This window comes from Enhydra lutris, unplaced genomic scaffold (genome assembly GCF_002288905.1).
Source record: "Enhydra lutris kenyoni isolate GAN:26980312 unplaced genomic scaffold, ASM228890v2 scaffoldscaffold5, whole genome shotgun sequence".
In the NCBI taxonomy this organism is placed as follows: Eukaryota; Metazoa; Chordata; class Mammalia; order Carnivora; family Mustelidae; genus Enhydra; species Enhydra lutris.
The window spans coordinates 8,700,323-8,721,843 of NW_019154089.1; the positions used below are offsets into that span (position 1 = coordinate 8,700,323).

Below are 21,521 nucleotides of genomic sequence, written 5' to 3' on the forward strand. Positions count from 1 at the left end.
CGGCCCAGGTCATGATCTCAGGGTCCTGGGATCGAGCCCCACATCGGGCTCTCTGCTTGGCGGGGAGCCTGCTTCCTCCTCTCTCTCTGCCTGTGTCTCTGCCTACTTGTGATCTCTCTCTTTCTCCCCGTCAAATAAATAAATAAAATCTTTAAAAAAAAAAAAAAGTGCCAACTGGAGTTTGAAGTATTTATGAGCTGCTTAAATGAGGCAGAGTTCAATATGTACATTTTTTGAGGAAGAGTGCCTAATGTATATTTGTGTGGTAAGTATTTTTAAGTACTTTTTTTTAAGTGCCAAGGGTAAAAGATTAAAGTTCTTTCTATATGGAAGGAGATAGGCAAATACACAGATAGTTAAAATATCGCCTGGTTAAGTACTGTGATAGCTGTAAAATGAGGCCTTAGGAATTCATAGGAGGACTTTGGAGAGAGAAGAGTAAAGAGTAGGCAGGTGTCATTCATGCTGTTTTAGAAAAGGGAATCGTGACTTAAGCATAGATTAGAATATATAAGTGTTAGGTTAAGAAGGGATAGTATGTATTTACCGAAAAAGGAAAAGTATTTGTCAAGGACACAAGATGTGCTTGGCACAAACATGCAAGTTTCCTGGGTAGGTAAGTAGTACAAGATAGGACACTGGAGGCATGGCCAGGATCCAGATCATGAAGGACTGGTTTCTCTTTGTTAAAAAGTTTGTATTTGCTTTTTGGAAAGATAACTCTGACAGGACTATGAAGAATGAATTACAGGGTGTCAGACTTTAATGCAAGAAGGCTGGTTTACCCAGTGAGAAATAATAAATCCCCCAGTTCCAGATGGGATGATGAACAGAGATATTTATGAAATAGAATTGACAAATTTCTGACCAGAATCATTGAACAAGAGTGTATCACATAAATCAAGGAACCTCGGAGGAAGACACAGCCAGTAATATAAATATTGAGTTTAGCTTTGCATTTATTGCACTTGAGATGCTGATGGATTGCTCAGGTGTAAGTGTTCATTATGCTGTAGAATGTGTACTTTGTAAGTTTTGCTAGAGAGCTCTGGGCTAGAAATAGAAATATGGGTGTCATTAACATGTATATGGTAGTTCAAACTATGAATGTGGAGGATTTTACTGGTGGTAGAGTGTCTTTAGTGAAGAAACAAAGGATTGTCACAGTTATGGGAACATATATAAACATTCAAAGGCCTAATAAGGCAAAGCCTGCGAAGGAGACTCAGGAGCACCTGGGGCAGAAAGGTAGTAATAGCAGTAAGAATGGCCAAGATTCATATGCTGTGGTTCTTATTGGGATGCCTGTCACTGTTAAAAAAAAAAAAAAAAAAAAAAGAGAGAGAGAAGAAAAAAAAAGAAAAACCTTTATACACATTTAATCTTCCAAAAACACCCTGAAAGAAGGTGTTATCCACGTTTTACATACAGGGAAATTGAATCATAGACTAACTTGTTGAAGTTCATGCAACTAGGAAACTGCGGAGTCAGGATTCAAACTTAGGTGTTCTAATTTCACAGTATGTGCTTGTAGTTATTAAATGTTTTCCATCGGGACAGGAACCCAGAGGGAACCATATTACAGAAGGGATGGGAGGAAAAGAGTTTTAGGGAGGAGTGAATGAGTGATGAATGTGTCAGCAATGCTATTAAAGAAAATTATGGAGAGAGGTAAGGATTGAAAAGTGCATATGAAACTTGGAATTAGCTTATCTTGGGTGACTGCATGATACATAGTGGGATCAGAAAGGTGAACTTCAGCCTAAAGGTGAAGTAATTAGATGCTTGATCTTTTGCTACATTATTTCAGAGGTTAATTGTTGGTGTTCTAATTTTAAGCATAATTGTTTGGGATTTTCATTTTTAAAAATTTCAGGCTATAACTTTTTAATGTTAGAGTTATTAATAAAATTTAACGTTCAGGTAATTTGGGTTAGGCAACATATTTTCATCTACAAATAAAAAGTTCTAGTTTGCTTTAAGAAATGTATACGCGGGGGCGCCTGGGTGGCTCATTGGTTTGGGGCCTCTGCCTTCGGCTCAGGTCATGATTCCAGGGTCCTGGGATCGAGCCCTGCATAGGGCTTTCTGCTAGGCAGGGAGCCTGCTTCCCTTCCCCTCTCTCTGCTTGCCTCTCTGCCTATTTGTGATCTCTGTCAAATAAATAAATAAAATCTTTAAAAAAAAAAAGAAATGTATATCCAAATGTGTAGACTAAATTCTAATTTAGACTAAATTTCTAATTCTAAAAGACTAAATTCTAATACACTCATGGAATGAGGTCAGCTTTTCCAGAAAACATTCCTGGATGCAGTGTGTCACAGACACAGGTTTGCGTATGGTGATGATTGGGGATGCATAGGAAAAGGTAATGAAAAAAAGAACGCAGATCATTAAATGAGACTTGAAGTTTAGGGAAAACTAGAAATGTCTGTCACCGTGTGGAATAAACAGGAAAGAGTCATGTTTTCTCCCCACACCCATCTTTCTATTTTAAGAAATTCAAAAGTGCAGAAACATGGGAAGAATAGTATCCCCCTTTTTTGGTCCTGTATTATATACTTTTCACCCTGAGCAATATTTTGCCATATTTATCTTAGGCCCTCCTCCCTTGCATATACTTTATTTTGCTAAACCATTTGAAAGTAAACTGCAGACCTGGTAACAGTTCACCCCTCACAGTATCTTTAAGATGTCTCTTATAGGGGCGCCTGGGTGTCTCAGTGGGTTAAAGCCTCTGCCTTCGGCTCAGGTCATGATCCCAGGGTCCTGGGATCGAGCCCCGCATCAGGTTCTCCGCTCGGCAGGGAGCCTGCCTCACCCTCTCTCTGTGCCTGCCTCTCTGCCTACTTGTGATTTCTGTCTGTCAAATAAATAAAATCTTTAAAAAAAAAAAAAAAGATGTCTCTTATATTTTACAGTCTAGGATCCAGTCAGGGAACATTACATTTGATTGTTGGGTTTCTTTAGTCTTCTTTATTTTTTTATTTTATTTTTTAAATTTTATTCAAGTAATCTGTACATCCGATGTGGGGCTTGAACTCACAACCCCGAGATCAAGAGTTACATGCTATTCTGACTAAGGCAGCCAGGTGCCTCTAGTCGTCTTTAATCTCCTGCCTTTTTCTTTCTTTCATAAACATGACTTATAGAAGAATCTGGCCAGTTGTCTTGTAGAATGTTTCATAATTTGGTTTCATGGTAAGAGTTAGGTGAAATTATTTTTCATGATGAGATTTAGGTGAAATTATTTTCTTGAACTATATTTTTTAAAGCTTATTTATTTATTCTTAAGTAATCTCTACACCCAACCTGGGGGTTGAACTCACAACCTGGGATTGAGTCATATGGTCTTCTGACTCAGCCAGGCAGGCTTTCCATGATGTTCTGTACTGTGAATATTGTCAGATCAGAGGACACATTACCAGTTCTTTCCATTATGGGGGATGCTAAATTTGCTTACCTGTATCTCTTTGTTTTAAAGGTACAGTGCTGCAAGTTAGAAGTGATCCTTGAGATGATACTTTGCCAAAGGGTAGATATCTTGTCTTTCAACAGTGTCGGACCCATTGGCTTTATTAGCAAGTTGATAATCTTTGCTTAATTAACTATTACTTTGCTGTTACAAAGTGATAATTTTCTAATTGTATATTTCTCCTACAATTATATAATGGCTGGTTTCTCTATAGAAGAACTTTCCCACCTTTTCCTGTCCTCCTCCTCCTCTTTTAAATGACTTTTTCAAGGATTATTTTTGTATTTTTAATATTTTCATTCTTTTTTTTTAATTACTAGATTATGCCAAATTTAGCCAGTAGAGCCCTTTCAAAGTCCTCTCCTATGTCCTTTTGACATGACCCAATAAGTCTTTAAGTCATCTCTTTCTGGCACAAAAAGATGTTCCAGGCTTGTACTTTCTGTGCAGTCAGTCACTTACCCAAGGAACCCTGGTTTCTTTTACTAGGAAATGGTATTTGGGAAACGAGGGGCTGAGCTCCAGGTGTGGTAAGTGTTGTATAGCTCTTTATTGCTGTTTTGCAGACTGTATTTAGACCACATGGATGAGAAAACCAGTGGAATAGAATTCTGTGTTTAATGTATAATGTTGTTAGCTTGGAGCTGTTGTCAAAAACATTCAAAATAGCTTTCATAGTGTGCTGAATGTAATTTAATTATTATTTTGTAATTTATAATGTGTACCTATATATAAAACATAATGCTAACATTTGTTAACTGTTCATCATGTGATAGTCCCTGTGTTACACACTTAACATTTACCTTTGAACATAAAATGTTCGAAAGGACGGATTTTATCATTCCTTTTATACAGACAATAAACATTAAGCAAATAATCCAGGATTATTGGTTAGTAACTGATAAAGGCATAATTTGAACCCAGGTTAACTCCAGATTCCCAGGTTTTTAACTACGTGGTTATTCTGTCTTCAGTCAAACATTGATTTGTAGAGGATTCTTCACTCTAAGTTTTTATGTTTAGACCTATAGCTGCAGAATATATATATCTTGGAATTGAATCTATACTGCTCTTAGAATCCACCCTGAGGGATTTTTCATTGTTAAAATTCTAGGGATATACTTGCTTTCCAGGTGAAGAAGATAATTGAGTAAAAGCTCTTCATTAATGAGTATTTTAAATAATTGATGTTGTATTGAAAGTTGCATGTGGTGAGTTAATCATAGGATAAGAAATTCATTAGTTTTAGAGTTGAAGAAACAAAAATACAGTTTCTTAAGCATTGCATTCTAAGTTTTCCAAGTTTTGGTTGGGTTTCTAAGTATGTGTGGAATGGCCATCAGTAGAATTGAAAGATGGCATTACTCCAGGAGCAGCACACTGCTTTGGCACAATCTCCTTAAATAGAAGGTATACTTAAAGGGATCGTTAATTCCTCATACAGCGCTGCAAATAAGAATATTTCACTTAAAATTGAACCAGTGGGATGCACCTACGGTGAATTCATTAGGTTTGGAATGTTTGAAGGATGTAAAAAGGTAGCTGCTTTGTTGTAGGATGGCCACGTTACCACCCGCCTCAGCTTGCCCACCTTTACTCACATAACTGGCTGAGAGGGTATGGTTGATCTGTTTTAGGAAGCTCTGAGTCATCACTGCTTCCTTACCATTTTTTGCCCAAGTGGACCCATTATTTTATTCTTTAACGCAGAGCTGGTATTTGTTATTCTAATACGTCTGGTTAATTTCTGTAGCATATTGTTGTAGTTTCAGAACAGGTGGCTCATTCTGTTCTGAATCTGAACAGAATGTTGCTGATCTGAAATGTCCTGACTTCCTAGTTTTTCCATCTTCCTTATGACTTCCCTCCTTCAGGCTCTGTAGGGCAGCTTTCAAGTGCACACAGTGTAAATGATTAATACCTCCTTGAATGTACCTTTTACATTTTTAACTACCAACAAGTATCTATAAGATTTAAGGCCTGTCTCTGTCAAGTTTTGTTTGTTTGTTTCTTTTGGCTTTCTATAATAGCTTTTATTGATCTTGGGCACACCAAGCCTAATAATACTACCACAAGCCTGTCTCAGAAATAGTTGGTACCAAAACTGCGAGAAACCAGGGTGCATGCCTGGCTCAGTTGGTAGAGCATGCAACTTTTGACATCAGGGCTATGAGTTTGAGCCTCACATTGGGCGTGGAGCCTGCTTAAGACAAAACACAAAAACCTACAAGAAACCCCTAAGACCAGCTTTACACAGTCAGCAACTACTTGGTGTCCCATTTAAACAAAATACCATAACCACCCACATCATGTGGAAGAATTAGCCAGTTTGCTACTACAATCGGGCCTTTGTTCTGGGAGGTCTTTTCTGTTCTTTCATGAGTGCTTAGCATCTTATGACCCTCAAACCAGGTGCATTGTAGGGACTAGGATTTACTAGGCATCTCAGTGATTAATTCTCTTTTTCGTTAATAGGTTATCAGCCAAATAGCAGAGTGGCATAATCCTTCCTGGCCAGTGGTTGTCAAACTTTAGTATGCATCAGAACTACCTAGAGCCCTTAATTAAACCACAAATTGCTGGGACTACACCAGAGATTCTGATTAAGTCTGGAATGGGGCCTGAGAATTTGCATTTTTACCAAGTTCCCACATGAGGCTGATGGTGCTGGTCTGAGGGTCTGTAGGGGTTGTAAACTTAAATGAAACAGAGCCCAGTTCTGTCCACTTTAAAGAAAAGGAATAAAAAGATACTTGGTAGCTACAGAATTGCTGGGATTACTGGAGAAGTAGACTTGGGGCTAGACAACCGTGGTCATATGCCTAGCACAAGCAGTCCACTACTTGGACTGTTGACCACCTACACTATATACTGCATATGTTGACTCACCCTGATGTTACTGCTAACTGTCAGCATAGATTCTGTGCAGTTCTTGCTTGTCGGTTTCCCTGTGTTCAAATTTTGGGACATGTGTGTCTCATTAGTAGCACTTGGATCATTTGCCCATGCCCTAGTTTTATGTGAGGTTGGAAGAATGAAAATCTGGTGTTTTCAGCTTCCACCAAAATTCATACGCTGAAGTAGTCTCCAAAGAGGAGTTCATTCATGGCTTGACTTCCTTTGTGGATATTTTTGACTGCTGTATTTTAGTAGTTGGCAGAATATGGCCTGGAGTCCAAATTAGCCTACCAACTATTCTGTAAATAAGACTCTATTGGAATGCAGCCACACCCATTCATTTACCTACATTTTTATGGTTTTCATGCCACAAAGGAAAAGTTAAATAGTTGTGACAAAAATCGTATGACCTAAAAAGCCTAGAATATTTACTTTCTCACATTTTATAGAAAAGGTTTGCCACCCCAATAGAAATAATGCTAATATTTGTATTTGGGTCCAAAAGAGTCAGCATTTATAGATGTTGTTGGAGAATTACATGTTCATTTGGCCAAATTGCCCCTCTGAAATAAGATTGAAGACAATTAGCAGTAAAAACTTACAGATATTCGAAGAAGGGCTTTTAGAATCTAAAATTGATAAACTTTGTCAGGCTGTTTTCAAGCAGAGAACTGAAGAAACACATATTTCAAAACTTGTGAATTATATTCTTGCTTAGAGTTTAAAATTGAGAAGTGAATTCCAGATTCTTTGTCAGACATTAATGGCGTTATCGATGTTGTTCCCAAAATGTCCTCTGAATTGAAAACAGTAGAAATTGTATGACATAAATTTAGTTGAGAATTTCAGAAAATTCTGGTGACGCTTTTTGACACTAGCCTATCCTCATTTGGTAGGTCACATTATGGGAGTTCTAACTTGCTTGCCACTAAAAGTTAGCTTTATGTCAAATAAATTGCACATATCCATAGGATAGGCATTTTGTAGGTGTCTTGCCAGGTTCTGATGACTTAATGTAAAGGGTGGGGCCCAAGCAACTATGTGTGTATGGCCACAGCTTTAAGGAAAAGGAGAGAGAGGAAAAAAGGACCCAGACTGGGAAAGAAGAACTAATAATTGTTCTCATTCACAAGGATGTTTTATATAGAGAGAATACAAGAAAATCTACAAAATATGAGATGTATTAAGGTTTATAGTATACATTTTCTGTTTATCCCAGTCTGTCTTCAAGTGAGATTATAGTACTTCACATGGAGTCTAAGAACCTTACAACAGTGTATTGCCATTTTTACCTCCATCCTTTGTGCTTTTACTGAGATACCCTTCAGGTGTATGCATAGTGGAAACCCTCACACATTTTTGTTGTCATCATTTTTGTTAATGCTTTTTATTTATTTAAGATTTTACTTATTAGAGCACGTGTGCACTCACTAGGAGTGGGAGGTGGGAGGCAAAGAATTCCTGGCAGAATCTATGCTGAGCTCAGAGCCCAACATGGATATCAGGGATCCATCCCATCACCCCAAGATCATGACCAGAGCAGACCAAGAGTCTGGCATGCCCTACCGACTGAGCCACCCAAGTTCCCCTTTTGCTAGTGCTTTTTAATCTGTTGATTATTGTTTAAATAATTAGAAAAAAGGTTTATATTTTCCCATGTAGTTTCCATTTTCAGTTCTCTTTATTTTTTTGTGTAGTTTCAAATTTCCATCTGGTATTGTTTTTCCTCCTTTATGAAAGACTTAACATTTCTTTTATAAGGCAGGTCTGCAAGTGATTCATTCATTCAGACTTTGTATATGTGAAAATTACTTTCTCTTTGTTTTTGAAGGCTGTTTTGATTGGTAGTAGAATTCTAGGTTGATAATTGTTTTTCTTTTTTGACTTTGAAGATTTACTACAATAGTTGTCTGGACTGCATTGTTTCTGACGAGAAGCCTGCTATAATTCTAATCTTTGTTTATGTAATTTATCTTGTTTCTTGAGCTGCTTTTACAGTTTTGTCTTCATTTTTTGAAAGCAGTTTGATCTTGAGGTGCTTCGGTGCTGTTTTCTTAGTATTTCTTGTGCTTAGGGTTTGTTGAACTTCCTGGATGTGTAAGTTTATAGTTCTTATCAAAAAGGGAATATTTTCTGTAATTCAGTTTTTTCCCCTTTCTTCTCCCTCTGCCTTGAAATGACTCGTTACACTTTGGTTAGGCTGCTTGAAGTTTTTCCACAATTCATTAGTGCTCTGTTTAAGTTTTTTTTCCATATCTTTCTGTTTTCTTTTTGCTTTCTGTTCTTGTGTATTCAAGTTTATTAACCTCTTCTCTGCAAAGTCTGATTGTGCTGTTCATCCCATCTAGTGTATTGTACATCTCAGATACTGTTTTTATCTCTGAAATTTTTTTAATGTCCCTTCTTACATGCTTAATCCTTTCTGTATCTTCCTGAATATATGGAATATAATTTTAATAAGCTTTAAATGTTTTTTCTTACTCATTCTGTTATCTATGTAATTGATAAATTGGTTATAATTGATTTTTCTCCTCACTATGAGTCATTTTTTCCTCCTCCTTTGCATGCCTGGTAATTTTTGATTGAATAGCAGAGATCGTGATCTTTACCTTTTTATGTACTGGGGTTTTCATATTTCTTGTAAATATTACTCAGCGTTGTTCTGGGACACAGGTAAGTGACTTGGAAATTATTTGATCCTTTTGGGCCTTTTTTTGAGCTGTGTTAAATAGTGCCAAATTTCTATTTAATTTTGCCCCAGTATTAGTCAGTCCAAAGCCTTCTGAGTACTCAGCTAAACACACTATGGATTATGAGATTTTCTAGTCTGCCTGATGGAAATAGTAACTCTTCGTGTCCCTGTGTGAGTTTTAGGTATATGTTCCCTCTGATCCAGGGTGTTTAAACCTCAGCTCTATGGACATTTGGCCCAGGTAATCCTTTAGTCTGAGTTCTTGTCCTGTGCATCAGAGGATGTTTACCAGCATCTTTGGATTCTAGTCACTTGATGCTAGTGGCACCAGCACCCTGCCTCTCTGCTAAGTTGTGACAATCCCAAACGTCTCCAGATACTGCTCTTGTCATCCAGGGGAAAAAAATCATTCCTGCTTGAGGACTTACTTCATTCTGTAATATAGTTCTTTCCCTGACTTCTTTGCGTCTTTTTGTTGTTCTTAATTTATTTATTTGTCAGAGAGAGAGCAAAAGCACAGAGAGCTGTAGGCAGAACAGGCAGAGCAGGCAGAGGGAGAAGCAGGCTCCCTGCTGAGCAAGGATCCTGATGTGGGACTTGGTTCCAGGACTCTGGGATCAGGACCTGAACCAAAGGCAGATGCCCAACCAACTGAGCCACCCAGGCGCCTGGTTTTTGTTTTTCTTCCCCCACGTGATGGGATGATCAGTATGCAACTGAAGACTTGATGAGCACAGCACCTTCTGTAGGTTTCCAGAATATACATTATCGGTGTAACATGCTCTCTTGTATTCTGCAAACTCTAGCCAGTTTCTGCTTTCTAGATTGCCTCCTCCTTTTCCTCAACTAAAGATACTGGCAGGCAGTAAGTTACCATTCTTTGAATCATCTCATCTGTTTCTCTTCTCTCAGGTGTTAAATTGTCTTCTGTTGCCTTGTGTCTTATCTCATGAAAAACGTGATTTCATATATTTATTTTTAGTTTTAGTTGATTATGGTGGAAGGTAAGTCCAATCTATCTTAATCTGTCTTGACCTAAACTTGAAGCTCCAACATTCTGTCAATAGATGTTCTGAAATGCTCCTGATCACTGCACTTCCCAAAACATCGAAGTGATAGTTCTTTGATTCCTCATAGAGTTTATTGCCCACTTTCTGAAGTACGAGTGTGTTACCAAGGACTCCAGGGTACCGGCCTCCTTTTGGTCATTCTCTTGTTCATTCTGTCCATTCAGCAAGATACCGACTATGTATGGGTAAGAAGGTCTAGATGTTTTCACGTTGTGTTATGGTAGAGAGTGAGAGAGTTAATCCGCTTCTCAGCCTTTTGGCTAAGATCAAGTGAGAGTGAGAATGTTAAAATAGGCCTAAGGAAAAACTGTAAGTTAATATTGTCCTATCTGAATGAAGACTGTTTCTGATGATCTTCTGTAATGGAAATGGTAAAAAAATGTATTCACCAAATCAATACCTGAGGCTTAATCAGTTCTAGCAATAATGTTATGTTGAGACTATTGGTTAGAATTTGGTTAAGTTTATGGCAGTCTGCAGGCATTTTTTTTTTTAAGGATATGTTTACTTTAGGAGGACAGTCTATGGTAGAGACCTCACCATTAAATACTGTAAGTTTTCATTGGACACCCTAGTCTTTGCTGTCTTTTGCCTGTATGGAAGCAATATGACCTTTTACTTACTATCTTGTTCTGGGGCATAGGAAGTGGCTATTTCAGAGGCTTCCACTTGGCTTTTCCCACTATTTACAGCTATTATCACATAGGTCATGGACCTATATGGGGTTATTCTAACAAGTATATATATTCTAATTTTAAACCCAGAATTTTGAAAGGGACTATTAGATAGGTCTGTAGGCTCAGTAAGTTCACTGTGAGCTAGACTTTGGCCAGGACTTTATTACTTTAATCCAGAAGGTTTTGGCTGGGTGGTTGGTTCTTTTGTTCCACCAAACCTCAGCTGGGATCATTTTCTCAGTTTCATTTGTCTTCTGGTGTAAGAAGACATGACTTACATATCTGATGCCTTGGTGCTGTTCCATGTGGCCTTTCTCCATGAGACTAGTGGGCTTCCTTACAGCATTGGTGGTGTCAGGGTACTTGAATCTTACAAGTGACACATCTTTACTTCTGCCACATTCTTTTTGATCAGAACAAATCAAAGGACCAACCAGGTTCTTGGGGAAGGCACATAAGATTCCAGTTTTTGATGGGGGAGTGGTAAGGTATCCTATTGAAAGCATATAGGGTAAGAAATACCATTGTAGCCATCTATGGAAATATTAGTTTATCATATCACTTCTCTATCTGCTATCATCAAGAATTTTATAGACCTTTTATCATTTGTTGTGGTTTTCTCTTTTAATTTATTCTTTATATATGTATATAGGAAAAAAAATCTTTTTCACTCCATCTTCCTAAGGATTTAGTGAGATGGTGTGGTCATTGAATCCGTCATGGTTAATTAGTGGTTGTAATTTTTGGAATGACAGATCATGGCTCTTTTTCTTAGTGGCTCTATGTTTTCTTATTAATCTGTTAAAAAACAGGTTGTCTTAGCTTTTTTCTTTTGTCGTCTGATAATTCTCTTAGCCAATTGCATATCAAAGCAGGAAGGCAGTGTTGGGCAGCTGCCTGTCTTATAAAGTCATCGTTCCTTATAAGAGAATAAGGAGGTACATTTTATATAGAGAATTTAAGCTTGTTTATAATCTCTGAGCACCAGCATTCTACATAAGTGGTAAAGAAGACCATTCTGTCAGGAATTTGGGCTGCTCCTATATTCTCTGCCACTTCTCTAGGCTGAGGTTATACTTTATCATACTGGGAGTTTTAATACCTAGTTATTTGAATGAGGGCTAGAGACAAGTTCCCTCTCTCTCTCACAAAGTGAGTAACAGGATTGTCCCACTGGACTTTTTTTTTTTGTTAATGGTTGATTAATATTGCTTTGGGTCTCTTTAGAAAGAGATATATCTTTAGAAAGACATATAAAAATATCAAAAATATTTTGATTTTTTTTTTTTTAAGATTTTATTTATTTATTTGACAGAGAAAGACACGGTGAGAGAGGGAGCACAGCAAGGGGAGTGAGACAGGGAGAAGCAGAGTTCCTGCCGAGCAGGGAGCCTGATGTGGGCCTTGGCTGGGGGCTCTATCCCAGGGTATTGGGATCATGACCTGAGCCCAAGGCAAATGCTTAATGACTGAGCCACCCAGGCTCCCTGTCTTTAGAAAGAGATTCTTTAGAAGGTCATATTTTTAGAGGAATATTTACAAATTGGGTCCTATCCAAAGGAGATTAGCCAGGATGCTTTTCAAGATGTAGAAACTGCAAATACTGAGACTGAATAATCTGAAGGAAATAATAAATTAAAAATTTATGGCGATATGATAATTCTTTTTTGAATAGCTGGATGTCACTGAGGAAGAAGGGTTATATCTGTTTAGAAATGAAATAGACTTTCATATGAAATGCTAAGTTTTTGATTTCTGGCATTGCTTGAGTAGAAGCTTATCAGCCGTCCTGAAGAGGGTTCCTGTATGAGTGGAGGTAGCTCTTTACCTTTTCAGATTTCTTTTATTTCAGAGATTTTGTCTATCATAGTCAATAGTTTTGTCATGAACAGTTGTTGGCTTAAAATCAGAGTTGTGGGGTGTTAAGATATTTTGAAAGATACATTTGAAAAATAATCAATTTTTTTTTCCCTGTTCTCCAGGATTTAAATACTATTTATTCTTATCTTCATGGAATGGAAATACTATCAAATCTCAGGGAGCATCAGCTCAGGTAAGTGCGATGCTCTGTTTAAGAGCTTTTGTGATGGAGTTATTGAAATGGGTTTAGATATAGATAGTTAGGAGCCCAAACCATTCGGGGGCTTTTTGTAAGATATACATAGGACTTTGGATTTTCTCATCACAGTTTTCCTTAGTCATGGGGCCTTGAGCAAATCTTAACATCTTAGCTGCAGTTTTATCTTTGATGAAATAAAGACAATGAGAGATGATCTTTGTTACAGTATTTTGAAGGTTACATGAGAATATCTGAAGCAAAACACAGTGTTGAGTATTTGCTAGTCAATGAAAACAAAACTGTTTACTTTATGTAATTCTTTTTGATATGTCCATGCTTAAGATGGACTGGGTATGATGTGGTATTGTATTAAAGTGCAAGAATTACAACTCCTGATTTGGTATGCTCATATGGGTTCTGTGAATAAGACCCGTAAACTTTCCAAACCCCATTTTCCTGTTCTGTAAAATGAAATTTCTTTCCTGCTACCTTCTGTCATTGTGATTACATTTATAAAAACACCTTTGAGTGTTGTAAAGCATTTACTGTAGTAACTTTGCATAATGTTTTAATGTTTTAATTAAAGTGTGTTTTCCTTCCATAACCAGCTCATCCATTACTTTTTCTGGTTAGGGACCAAACCAGATTGCTAGAATATAAATGTTAGGGCCTATTATTTTCTCATTTCTGTATAACATAATTCAAATGTCAGCAAGTGTTTGGAAGAAGCAGCATACACACACACACACACTCTCTCTCTCTCTCTCTCTCTCTCTCTCTCTCTCTCTCTCTCTTTCAACAGACTTTGATATGTATGTGTATATACCTCTGCCAGTAACTTTTCTTTTCCCCCTGCTACTAATATCTTAACAGGAGGATTCAGTAGTGAATCAGACAAATGTGTATTTTTTCATAGCAGAAAAGGAACATTGTTCAGTGTGAGTTGGCAGGTTATAGAGTGTACATGATAGTATTGTATTTGTTGTCTCTTAATATTACCCAACTGATGTTTTTGAAAATACTGCATTTGATGTATATATTTCTAAACTCTTGGAGTTTAATGAAGTTAGTGGTAGGTAAGATAATTTTCTGTTGAAGTAATCATAAGTGTTTTTAAAACAAAGTGAAGATAAAATCATTAAATATTTGGCTTTTTTTAAATATGTTAGATTAATGTCTGCAAGAGCACGCTATGAGAGATACAGTGGCAATCAAATTCTTTTTTGGTAAGTATTTCCTTAATTAGCTTAAACTAATAGCTTTAATGTTTAAATTTTGACTTTTAGCATTGAAATTTATTTTATTTGGAAAGAATTTCTTTAGAGTGGATTGAAATATATTCATAAACTGAAAGAGTGCACGAAAAGTTTAATAAATAAAATAGTATGTATTAGTAAAAGTTATATATTCAGTTATATATAGAACACTTCAGCTCTCCTAAGGCTCTAATCACCTCTCTTGGAAAGGTAATCCTGTTCTGACTTCCATCACCATGGAACTCCACACAGATAAAAATTGTTTGGTCAGGCTTTTTTTTTTTTTTTTTTTAAATTGATAAATGTCTAAGATTCTTCTATGATTTTGCATTAATTCTTTTTCATTGCTTTATTGTATGTGTGCAAATGACACAATTCATTTATCCTTCCCACTCTTGATTGATAGATACTAGGGTTGTTTCCAGTTTTTTTCCTATTGTGAATAATAAAGTTTCGACAAACATCTTGTTCATGTCTTTTTGTGCCCTTATATACTATTACTATTGGGCATATTCTTAGGAATAGAATTATTGGAAATGCATGTGATCAAATTAGGAGAATCTGACATTAGAATCTGATTTACATATTTTATCCTATCTCACTGATTTTATTTTACGTTTCCCTGCTTATTGATGATGAATGATTTTCATGTTTTTGTAGGCTATTTGGGTAGCTTTGTTTTAATGAACTCTGATTTGAGTTTTTAACCATTTTTTAATTGGGTTTTCTGTAGTATTTCTGTTGATAAGTAGAAATTGATTTATGAATTCTGTATCCATGTCCTTTGTTGAGATACTTACATCGTATGTATCTTCTCCCACTTTGTGGTTTTCCTTTTCACCCTATTAAAGGCATACTTTGGAGAGGAGAAATTTCTAACTTTCTCAGTTTTTCTCTTGTGATGTGTGCTTTTCATGTCCTACTAAAAAAACAAAGTCTTTCGTGCCTGGGTGGCTCAGTTGGTTAAGTGACTGCCTTTATGATCCTGGAGTCCCGAGATCAAGTCCCACATTGGGCTCTCTGCTCGCCAGGGAGTCTGCTTCTCCCCCCAACCTCTCTCCTTTCATGCTCGCTCGCTCGCTCTCTCATTCTCTCTCTCTCTCAAATAAATAAAATCTTAAAAAAAAACCCAAAAATAAAAATAAAGAAAATAAAAAGTAAAGTCTTTGCCTTTCTCCAGGTGATGAGTTATTTTCCTTCTTAAAATATTGGCAGCAATGACCTCTTTTATTATATAGCTTCACCTGGTATATTGAGATGCTGTTAACTTCCATGTTTCATTATCAGCCCGTGATATTTATCAGTTTTTGAAAGCATTAAACTGAACTCACAAGGATTTTAATACCTATCTTGATTCATTTTTTAGTCCATTTATTTATTATTAAAAGCTTGTCTGCTATACATTATGCTTACCTTTGTGCAGAGTGGTGGGGAGACATAGTGTTTGTCTTTATTGAGCTTATTGTTGAGTAGAGAAAATTAATTAAAAGGTAAACATATTTAAGTGCCATCAAGGAAAAGAATGTATAAATAGATCATTGGAACAGAATTGAGAGCCTAGAAGTAAACCCTTGTATTTATGAGCAGTTGTTTTTTTATTTTTATTTTTTTTAAAGATTTTATTTATTTATTTGACAGAGATCACAAGTAGGCAGAGAGACAGGCAGCAAGAGAGGGGGAAGCAGGCTCCCTGCCGAGCAGAGAGCCGGATGTGGGGCTCGATCCCAGGACCCTGGGATCATGATCTGAGCCGAAAGCAGAGGCTTTAACCCACTGAGCCACCCAGGCGCCCCCCCCCCTTTTTTTTTAAATGATCTCCAGCTAAGATCTGTCCATAGTGTGGGTATAACACAATGGAGGATTAAAAAGGAATCACCGATGTACAGTTCATTTATGAAGAAGATGCTAAGGCATTTAGGGAGGCCAGCATAGTTTTTTCAGCAAATGATGCTGGGTTAATTAAGTATTTACTTGCAAAAAGTTTATTTATTTACTTTTTTTTTTTTGCAAAAAGTTAATTTAGACCCTTACCTTACACCATACAAAATTTATACCAAAATTAATGAGCTGTCACTTTATAGCCATTAGAGTAGTCACAGCCAAAAATGTAGACAGTAGCAAATACTGGCACCAATACGGTAACAGCTGGAATCCTCATGTGTTAGTGATGTGGATGTTAAATGATAGAAGCAGTGGCAGTTTCTCAAAAAGTTAAACAGTTTTACCACGTAACCCAGTAATTCCACTTTCACATATTTATACTAGATAAGTGAAAATAGATGCCTACAGAGACTGTACAAAGATGTTCTTAGTGCTATTTGTATTCCCAGCCTAAAACCAGAAATGATAAAAATTTTTGATGAATGGTTAAATGTCATGTAGCTGTATAGCGGAGTACAGTTTGGCAATAAAAAAGGAATAAAGCATTTATATATACCACAACATGGATAAACCTCAAAAACATGCCAAGTGGAAGAAGCAGGGAGAAACACCATATATTACATGATGCCATTTATATGAACTGTCCAGGAAAGCCACATCTGTAGAAACAGAGCATGTTATAGGTTAGGAACACAAAGAAGTGTTCTAAAACTGGATTGTGCTGATCTTTGCACAGTTCTTTTAAGTTTCATGAAAATTGGATTGTGCACTTGAAATGGCAATTTTATGGTATTTAAATTATACCTCAGTAAACTTTTAGAAATATTAAGAGTAATACAAATTTGTATCTGGTTCATAATAGAATTTCAAAAGAAGGTGGAAGTTAACAAGAATTTTAATTTAGAGTTTGGTGGAAGCAGAGAAAAGAGTGTATATGGTTGATCTGGATTGGGAAGCAACATGGTAGAAAAAGGGAAAATAAACCATGTGTTCAAGCACCATGAGGAAAGAAGAGGAACTAGTAAGAGAGGAGACTGGAGAAGCAGATGGAGGCCATCTTAAGATTTTTTGATCTTTATCTTAGGAGCATCTGAAGCCTTTCTATGAATAAGATCTGACAAGATTAAGTATGCCTTCCTTCTCTGGGCTGGAGTTTGCTTGCCCAGAGAATAGGAGATACAATGGCCCACATGAAAGCATTTTACTTTCCTTGGGTTTACTTAGGTGCATTGCCAAACCATGCTCTGAGAGTGAATTTTTTTTCAAGGTCTGAGCAGTTTCTTAGTCACGGGCTGGCATGGTTCTCCTTGTGGTGGGAGTGAACTTTGGGATTTTCCTACATTTATAGTAGAATTTACTGACAACATTGTGACCACTTTAGCTAAGTGAAATAAAAATTGGAGGCTTGTGGTGGCATCTACTTAACAACTTTGTCCTGTCTTAATTTCTGGCAAATTGTTTGATTTTATTCCCCCTTGACTTTTTAAGTCCTATTTCACAAGAGTAAGGAAGTAGAATTTCTGAACAAAGAACCTTAAGTAGGAGATGTGCCACCATTTACGTCTTCCCTCAGTGAAGATTAGAAGATACTAAAAAAGAAACTTTAAAGTACCTATTGGAGGGGCATCTGGGTGGCTCAGTTGGTTAACTGGTGGACTCTTGATTTTGGCTTGGGGGGTGATCTCAGGGTCCTGGGATTGGGCTCTGTGCTCAGCCCAGAGTCTGCTTGAGGATTCTTTCTCACTCCTGCCCCCCATCCCCCTATCCTCCCTGTTTGCTCACACATGCTCATGTTCTTTCAAATAAATCTTAAAGAAAAAAAAAAAAAGTACCTAACTGGAAAGTTGACAGTTTTTCCTTCTTATGGTCAGTAATGGGATTGACCTAGAAAGCTTACCCTGAGTGCTATGTGGAATGTTTTAGAAGCCTAGGTTTCTGGATGGAGGATGGCAGTATTCAGTGAATACAGAGAATACCAGAAAAGATGTGATCTTGAAGGAAATGGTAGGTAGATTTTTTAATTTGTTGAGTCTGAGTTCTCTCTGTTAGGTATAGTCAAGGTAGACCGTTATATAGATAAAAAGTTCTCCAGGTCAGAGAAATGATTTGTTTTATAGATACTTATTGGAAGTAGTTAAAACCTTAGTTATGGTAGATAAAGATATTTAAAAGACCGAATGGTTAGTTTATACACTAACAACTAACAAGATTCTGGGTTTCCATTGGAGATTTAACTCAACTAAAAGGCTGATACATTTAAGTCATCTGGTATTCTTTATCCTTCAAACACACATAAAATGAAAGATTTGATAGGCATTTTGTTCATGTCAATACAATTTAAAAGAAATAAATAGATCATGATTCAGATTATAGTTGTCAATGAAGATATGACATTGATAAACTTGTGAATTCCAAGGAAGTCTTTAATGTTATTAAAACAGGATTTTATGATATGTAGATGTAGTACAATATTTAAGCTTTAATCTTCATCAGATCTTATGATCCACTACACAGAAATGAAGAATGTGAAGCTAATGGTATAATAAAATTGACTTAATAACCATATACTTGTGAAGTCTGTATTTTAGGGTAGTGATTACACTTTTCCCATATGCACATGGTCTGTATGAAACCTTTGACAACAGTCAGTATTTCCCCAAATTCCATTAAATGTTAATGATTTATGATATTATTAGAATGTATTTCATGTTATGTATTTTGTATTGAATTATGTATATTTCGAGGCCTATACATGTGCATATGTGTATTTATTTACTTGTTAATTTTACTTATTTTAACAGTTCAGAAACTGTTGCCAGATGTTGGTATATCCTGCTTTCTGGATCTGTGCTTATGAAAGACTCCATGGTCTTGCCTCCTTGCAGGTACATTTACATTTGCTGCTTTAGAGTATGTGCAGGCAGAGTTAATATTACAACTATTTATTCTATCTCTAATGTTAAACTGTTTTATGTAGGATGTATATATTCTCTCAGTAGGTGATATATTTTATAAATGTGCTTGCTTACTGGTACTATTGAAAATAGTAAGAAACAATTGACAGTTCATGCTTCTGAGGATGTGATCTTTAAATTTACATCATGACATAGTATCTTTTATTTTGTCTTTAGTTTTATATGAGATTTGATCTGATTTATCTAATGTTTTTTAAATTTGTTGCTACTAATAGTGGTTATAGAGAGGGTGATCTATTTTAATAGTTAAGAAAATGGTTTTTAGAATAACAGATTTTAGAGAACAGCAACTAGATTAAAGTCCTAATTTAACACTGTTAGGACCTTATACAAATTTTAATTTTCTTTATAAAATGAGTATAATAGTACCTACTTGAAGTGTCTCTATGAAGTTTTAGCAAACTCTACCACTCAGATCTCTGAACAGATGTCTGTAAACATTGGCAGTCAAGAGCCAATCTGCATGAGTTCATGACAAATGTTCTAATATTTCTTGGGCAAATTACCTAATTATGAGTAGTTTTGAGGACTAAATTAGTTTATCCATATCCATATCTTAGAAGAGTGCCTGACTGTTACAGGTAATTGTTAATTATCACTAGCATAATTATTAGGTAAAACAGAGAAGGGTGCTTGGAAAAATGGTCACATATAGTATTCTTCAAGAATTTGTTTTCTAAGCAATTATTAAAATTTTGGGGGCTTAATATTGAAATTTGGTGACATAAAAACATAATTTTTTAATCGACTTATTTCCAATATTGTTGAGAAGATATTTTTAGATTTACTTATTTACTATTTTGATTATTATAATTATAATAATTATAAAATAATTGTAATTAATATGATTAAAAATTAAAATATATTTTATTACTATTTTTCTAAAGTAAGGCTTTTAATTGCAACTATTAGTTGCAAAACTGTTAAATTTAAATATCAGAGTATAGTCTACTTGATAGATTGTACGGGTCATCTCATTTTTGATGCCATTTTTAAAGTCCTATCTTGAGTCCTGAAATGTTCTGTGATTGACGCTTGGTTAGGAAGTCTGTGCTTCTTGACTAATAGAATAACACATAGTGTCTCCTGTTTTTACAAATAAAATACATAGTAGTTCTTGGTTATTTAAGCCTTTGGGCCATTGTTTGTTTCTCCCTGTGTTTCTGAAGCTCACATTAATGAATTTGTAATAAGTTTTAGCTACTGAGAGAGAATAAGCTGGAATGATAGAGACTGCAGTTAAGTTTTAGAAGTTAGTATTGTTCTTTTAAATATTTCCTCACTCTTGCCTGCTCTGATGGTCAGGAATGTGTTGTTAAGACTTTCTGTAGCCATTAATCAGCCATAATAATTCACCATTATTTAGCGATCAAGACAATGAAGCTTAATATTTTAATAATTCATGGACATGATGAGATTTTAAACAACAAAGTGATGGTACACGTTAATGCAGCCATCATGAACTTCACAGTGAACATGATTATAGAAGTTTAATCGTTATTTGAAGAACAGTTTTGGGGGTGTCTGGCTGATCAGTCAGTGGAGCATGCAACTCTTGATCTCGGGGTCTTCAATTAGAGCTCCCTGCTGGGTGTAGAGATTACTTAAAGTAAAAATTTAAAAATTAAAAAATAAACAGTTCTGGGTAGGGGATTTGCATTTTTCATTTGGCACATATTTGTACTAGGCCATAGGCTGACTGTTAGAATTAAATTATCTGTAAATAAACTTAATGCTAAGCATATACTAAGCATTAAGTAACTTTTGTCTTTTGTTAAAATTAATTATTAGAGCATAATGGCATTGGGATATGATCATTATAATACCAACAGAAAACAAACACTATTTATTACAGGAGAAGAGTGAAAGTAGTATTCTAGTTCATTAAAATATAGCCTATTTCTCTAGATGTAAAAATATTTATTCCCCTTATTGGGGTGCCTGGGTGGCTCAGTTGGTTAAGCATTTGCCTTCAGCTCAGGTCATGATCTCAGGATCCTGGGATTCAGCTCCCCTTGGGGACTCCCTGACCATCTGGGAGTCTGCCTCTCCCTCTACCCCTCCCCACTCTTGTGCTTGCTTGCTCTTTCTCTTCCACAAATAAATTAAAAAAAAAAAATCTTTAAAAAATATTTATTCCTCTTATCAGTCAAGAGACAGAAACCGCACAATAATTAGAACAAGGACAGTTTAAAGAATTATTATTTCAAGAAATTAGGCGTTGAGAAGGATAAAGGAGCCAAGGGAGAATACTCATGGAAAGAACAAACCTGAAAGGGGGACTCTTTCCCCACAACTGGATTTTAGGTCTTGTTGGAAATGTGTTAGCTGTTGCCCAGTAGATAGTGGAGAAATTCACTGGGTTGCCTTGCACTGGAGCTGGTACACAGTCATAGGGTCAAGGCTGACAGGAAGAGAACTGCTGACCTGGACTGACAAGAGAACCTCTCCTCCCCCTTTTCAGGTATCGTTAGGCCCTGAGGCTGGGGATAGGACCTCCCTTTGAGAGAGAGAGAGAGAGAGAGAGAGAGAGAGAGA

At 36.3% G+C, this 21,521-nt stretch overlaps 1 protein-coding gene across 5 annotated transcripts in view; it reads left to right on the forward strand.

The window, feature by feature from the left end:
- The window catches only part of LOC111140881 (Rap guanine nucleotide exchange factor 6), a 196,384-nt gene that overhangs the window by 10,086 nt on the left and 164,777 nt on the right, over nt 1–21,521 (forward strand). For all 5 annotated transcript variants that reach the window (XM_022493125.1, XM_022493123.1, XM_022493124.1 and 2 more), the window contains exons 2-4: nt 12,795–12,865; nt 14,041–14,097; nt 18,810–18,893. In XM_022493125.1, the coding sequence (XP_022348833.1) occupies nt 12,795–12,865; nt 14,041–14,097; nt 18,810–18,893 (212 nt within the window). The remainder of the gene's footprint in view (nt 1–12,794; nt 12,866–14,040; nt 14,098–18,809; nt 18,894–21,521) is intronic.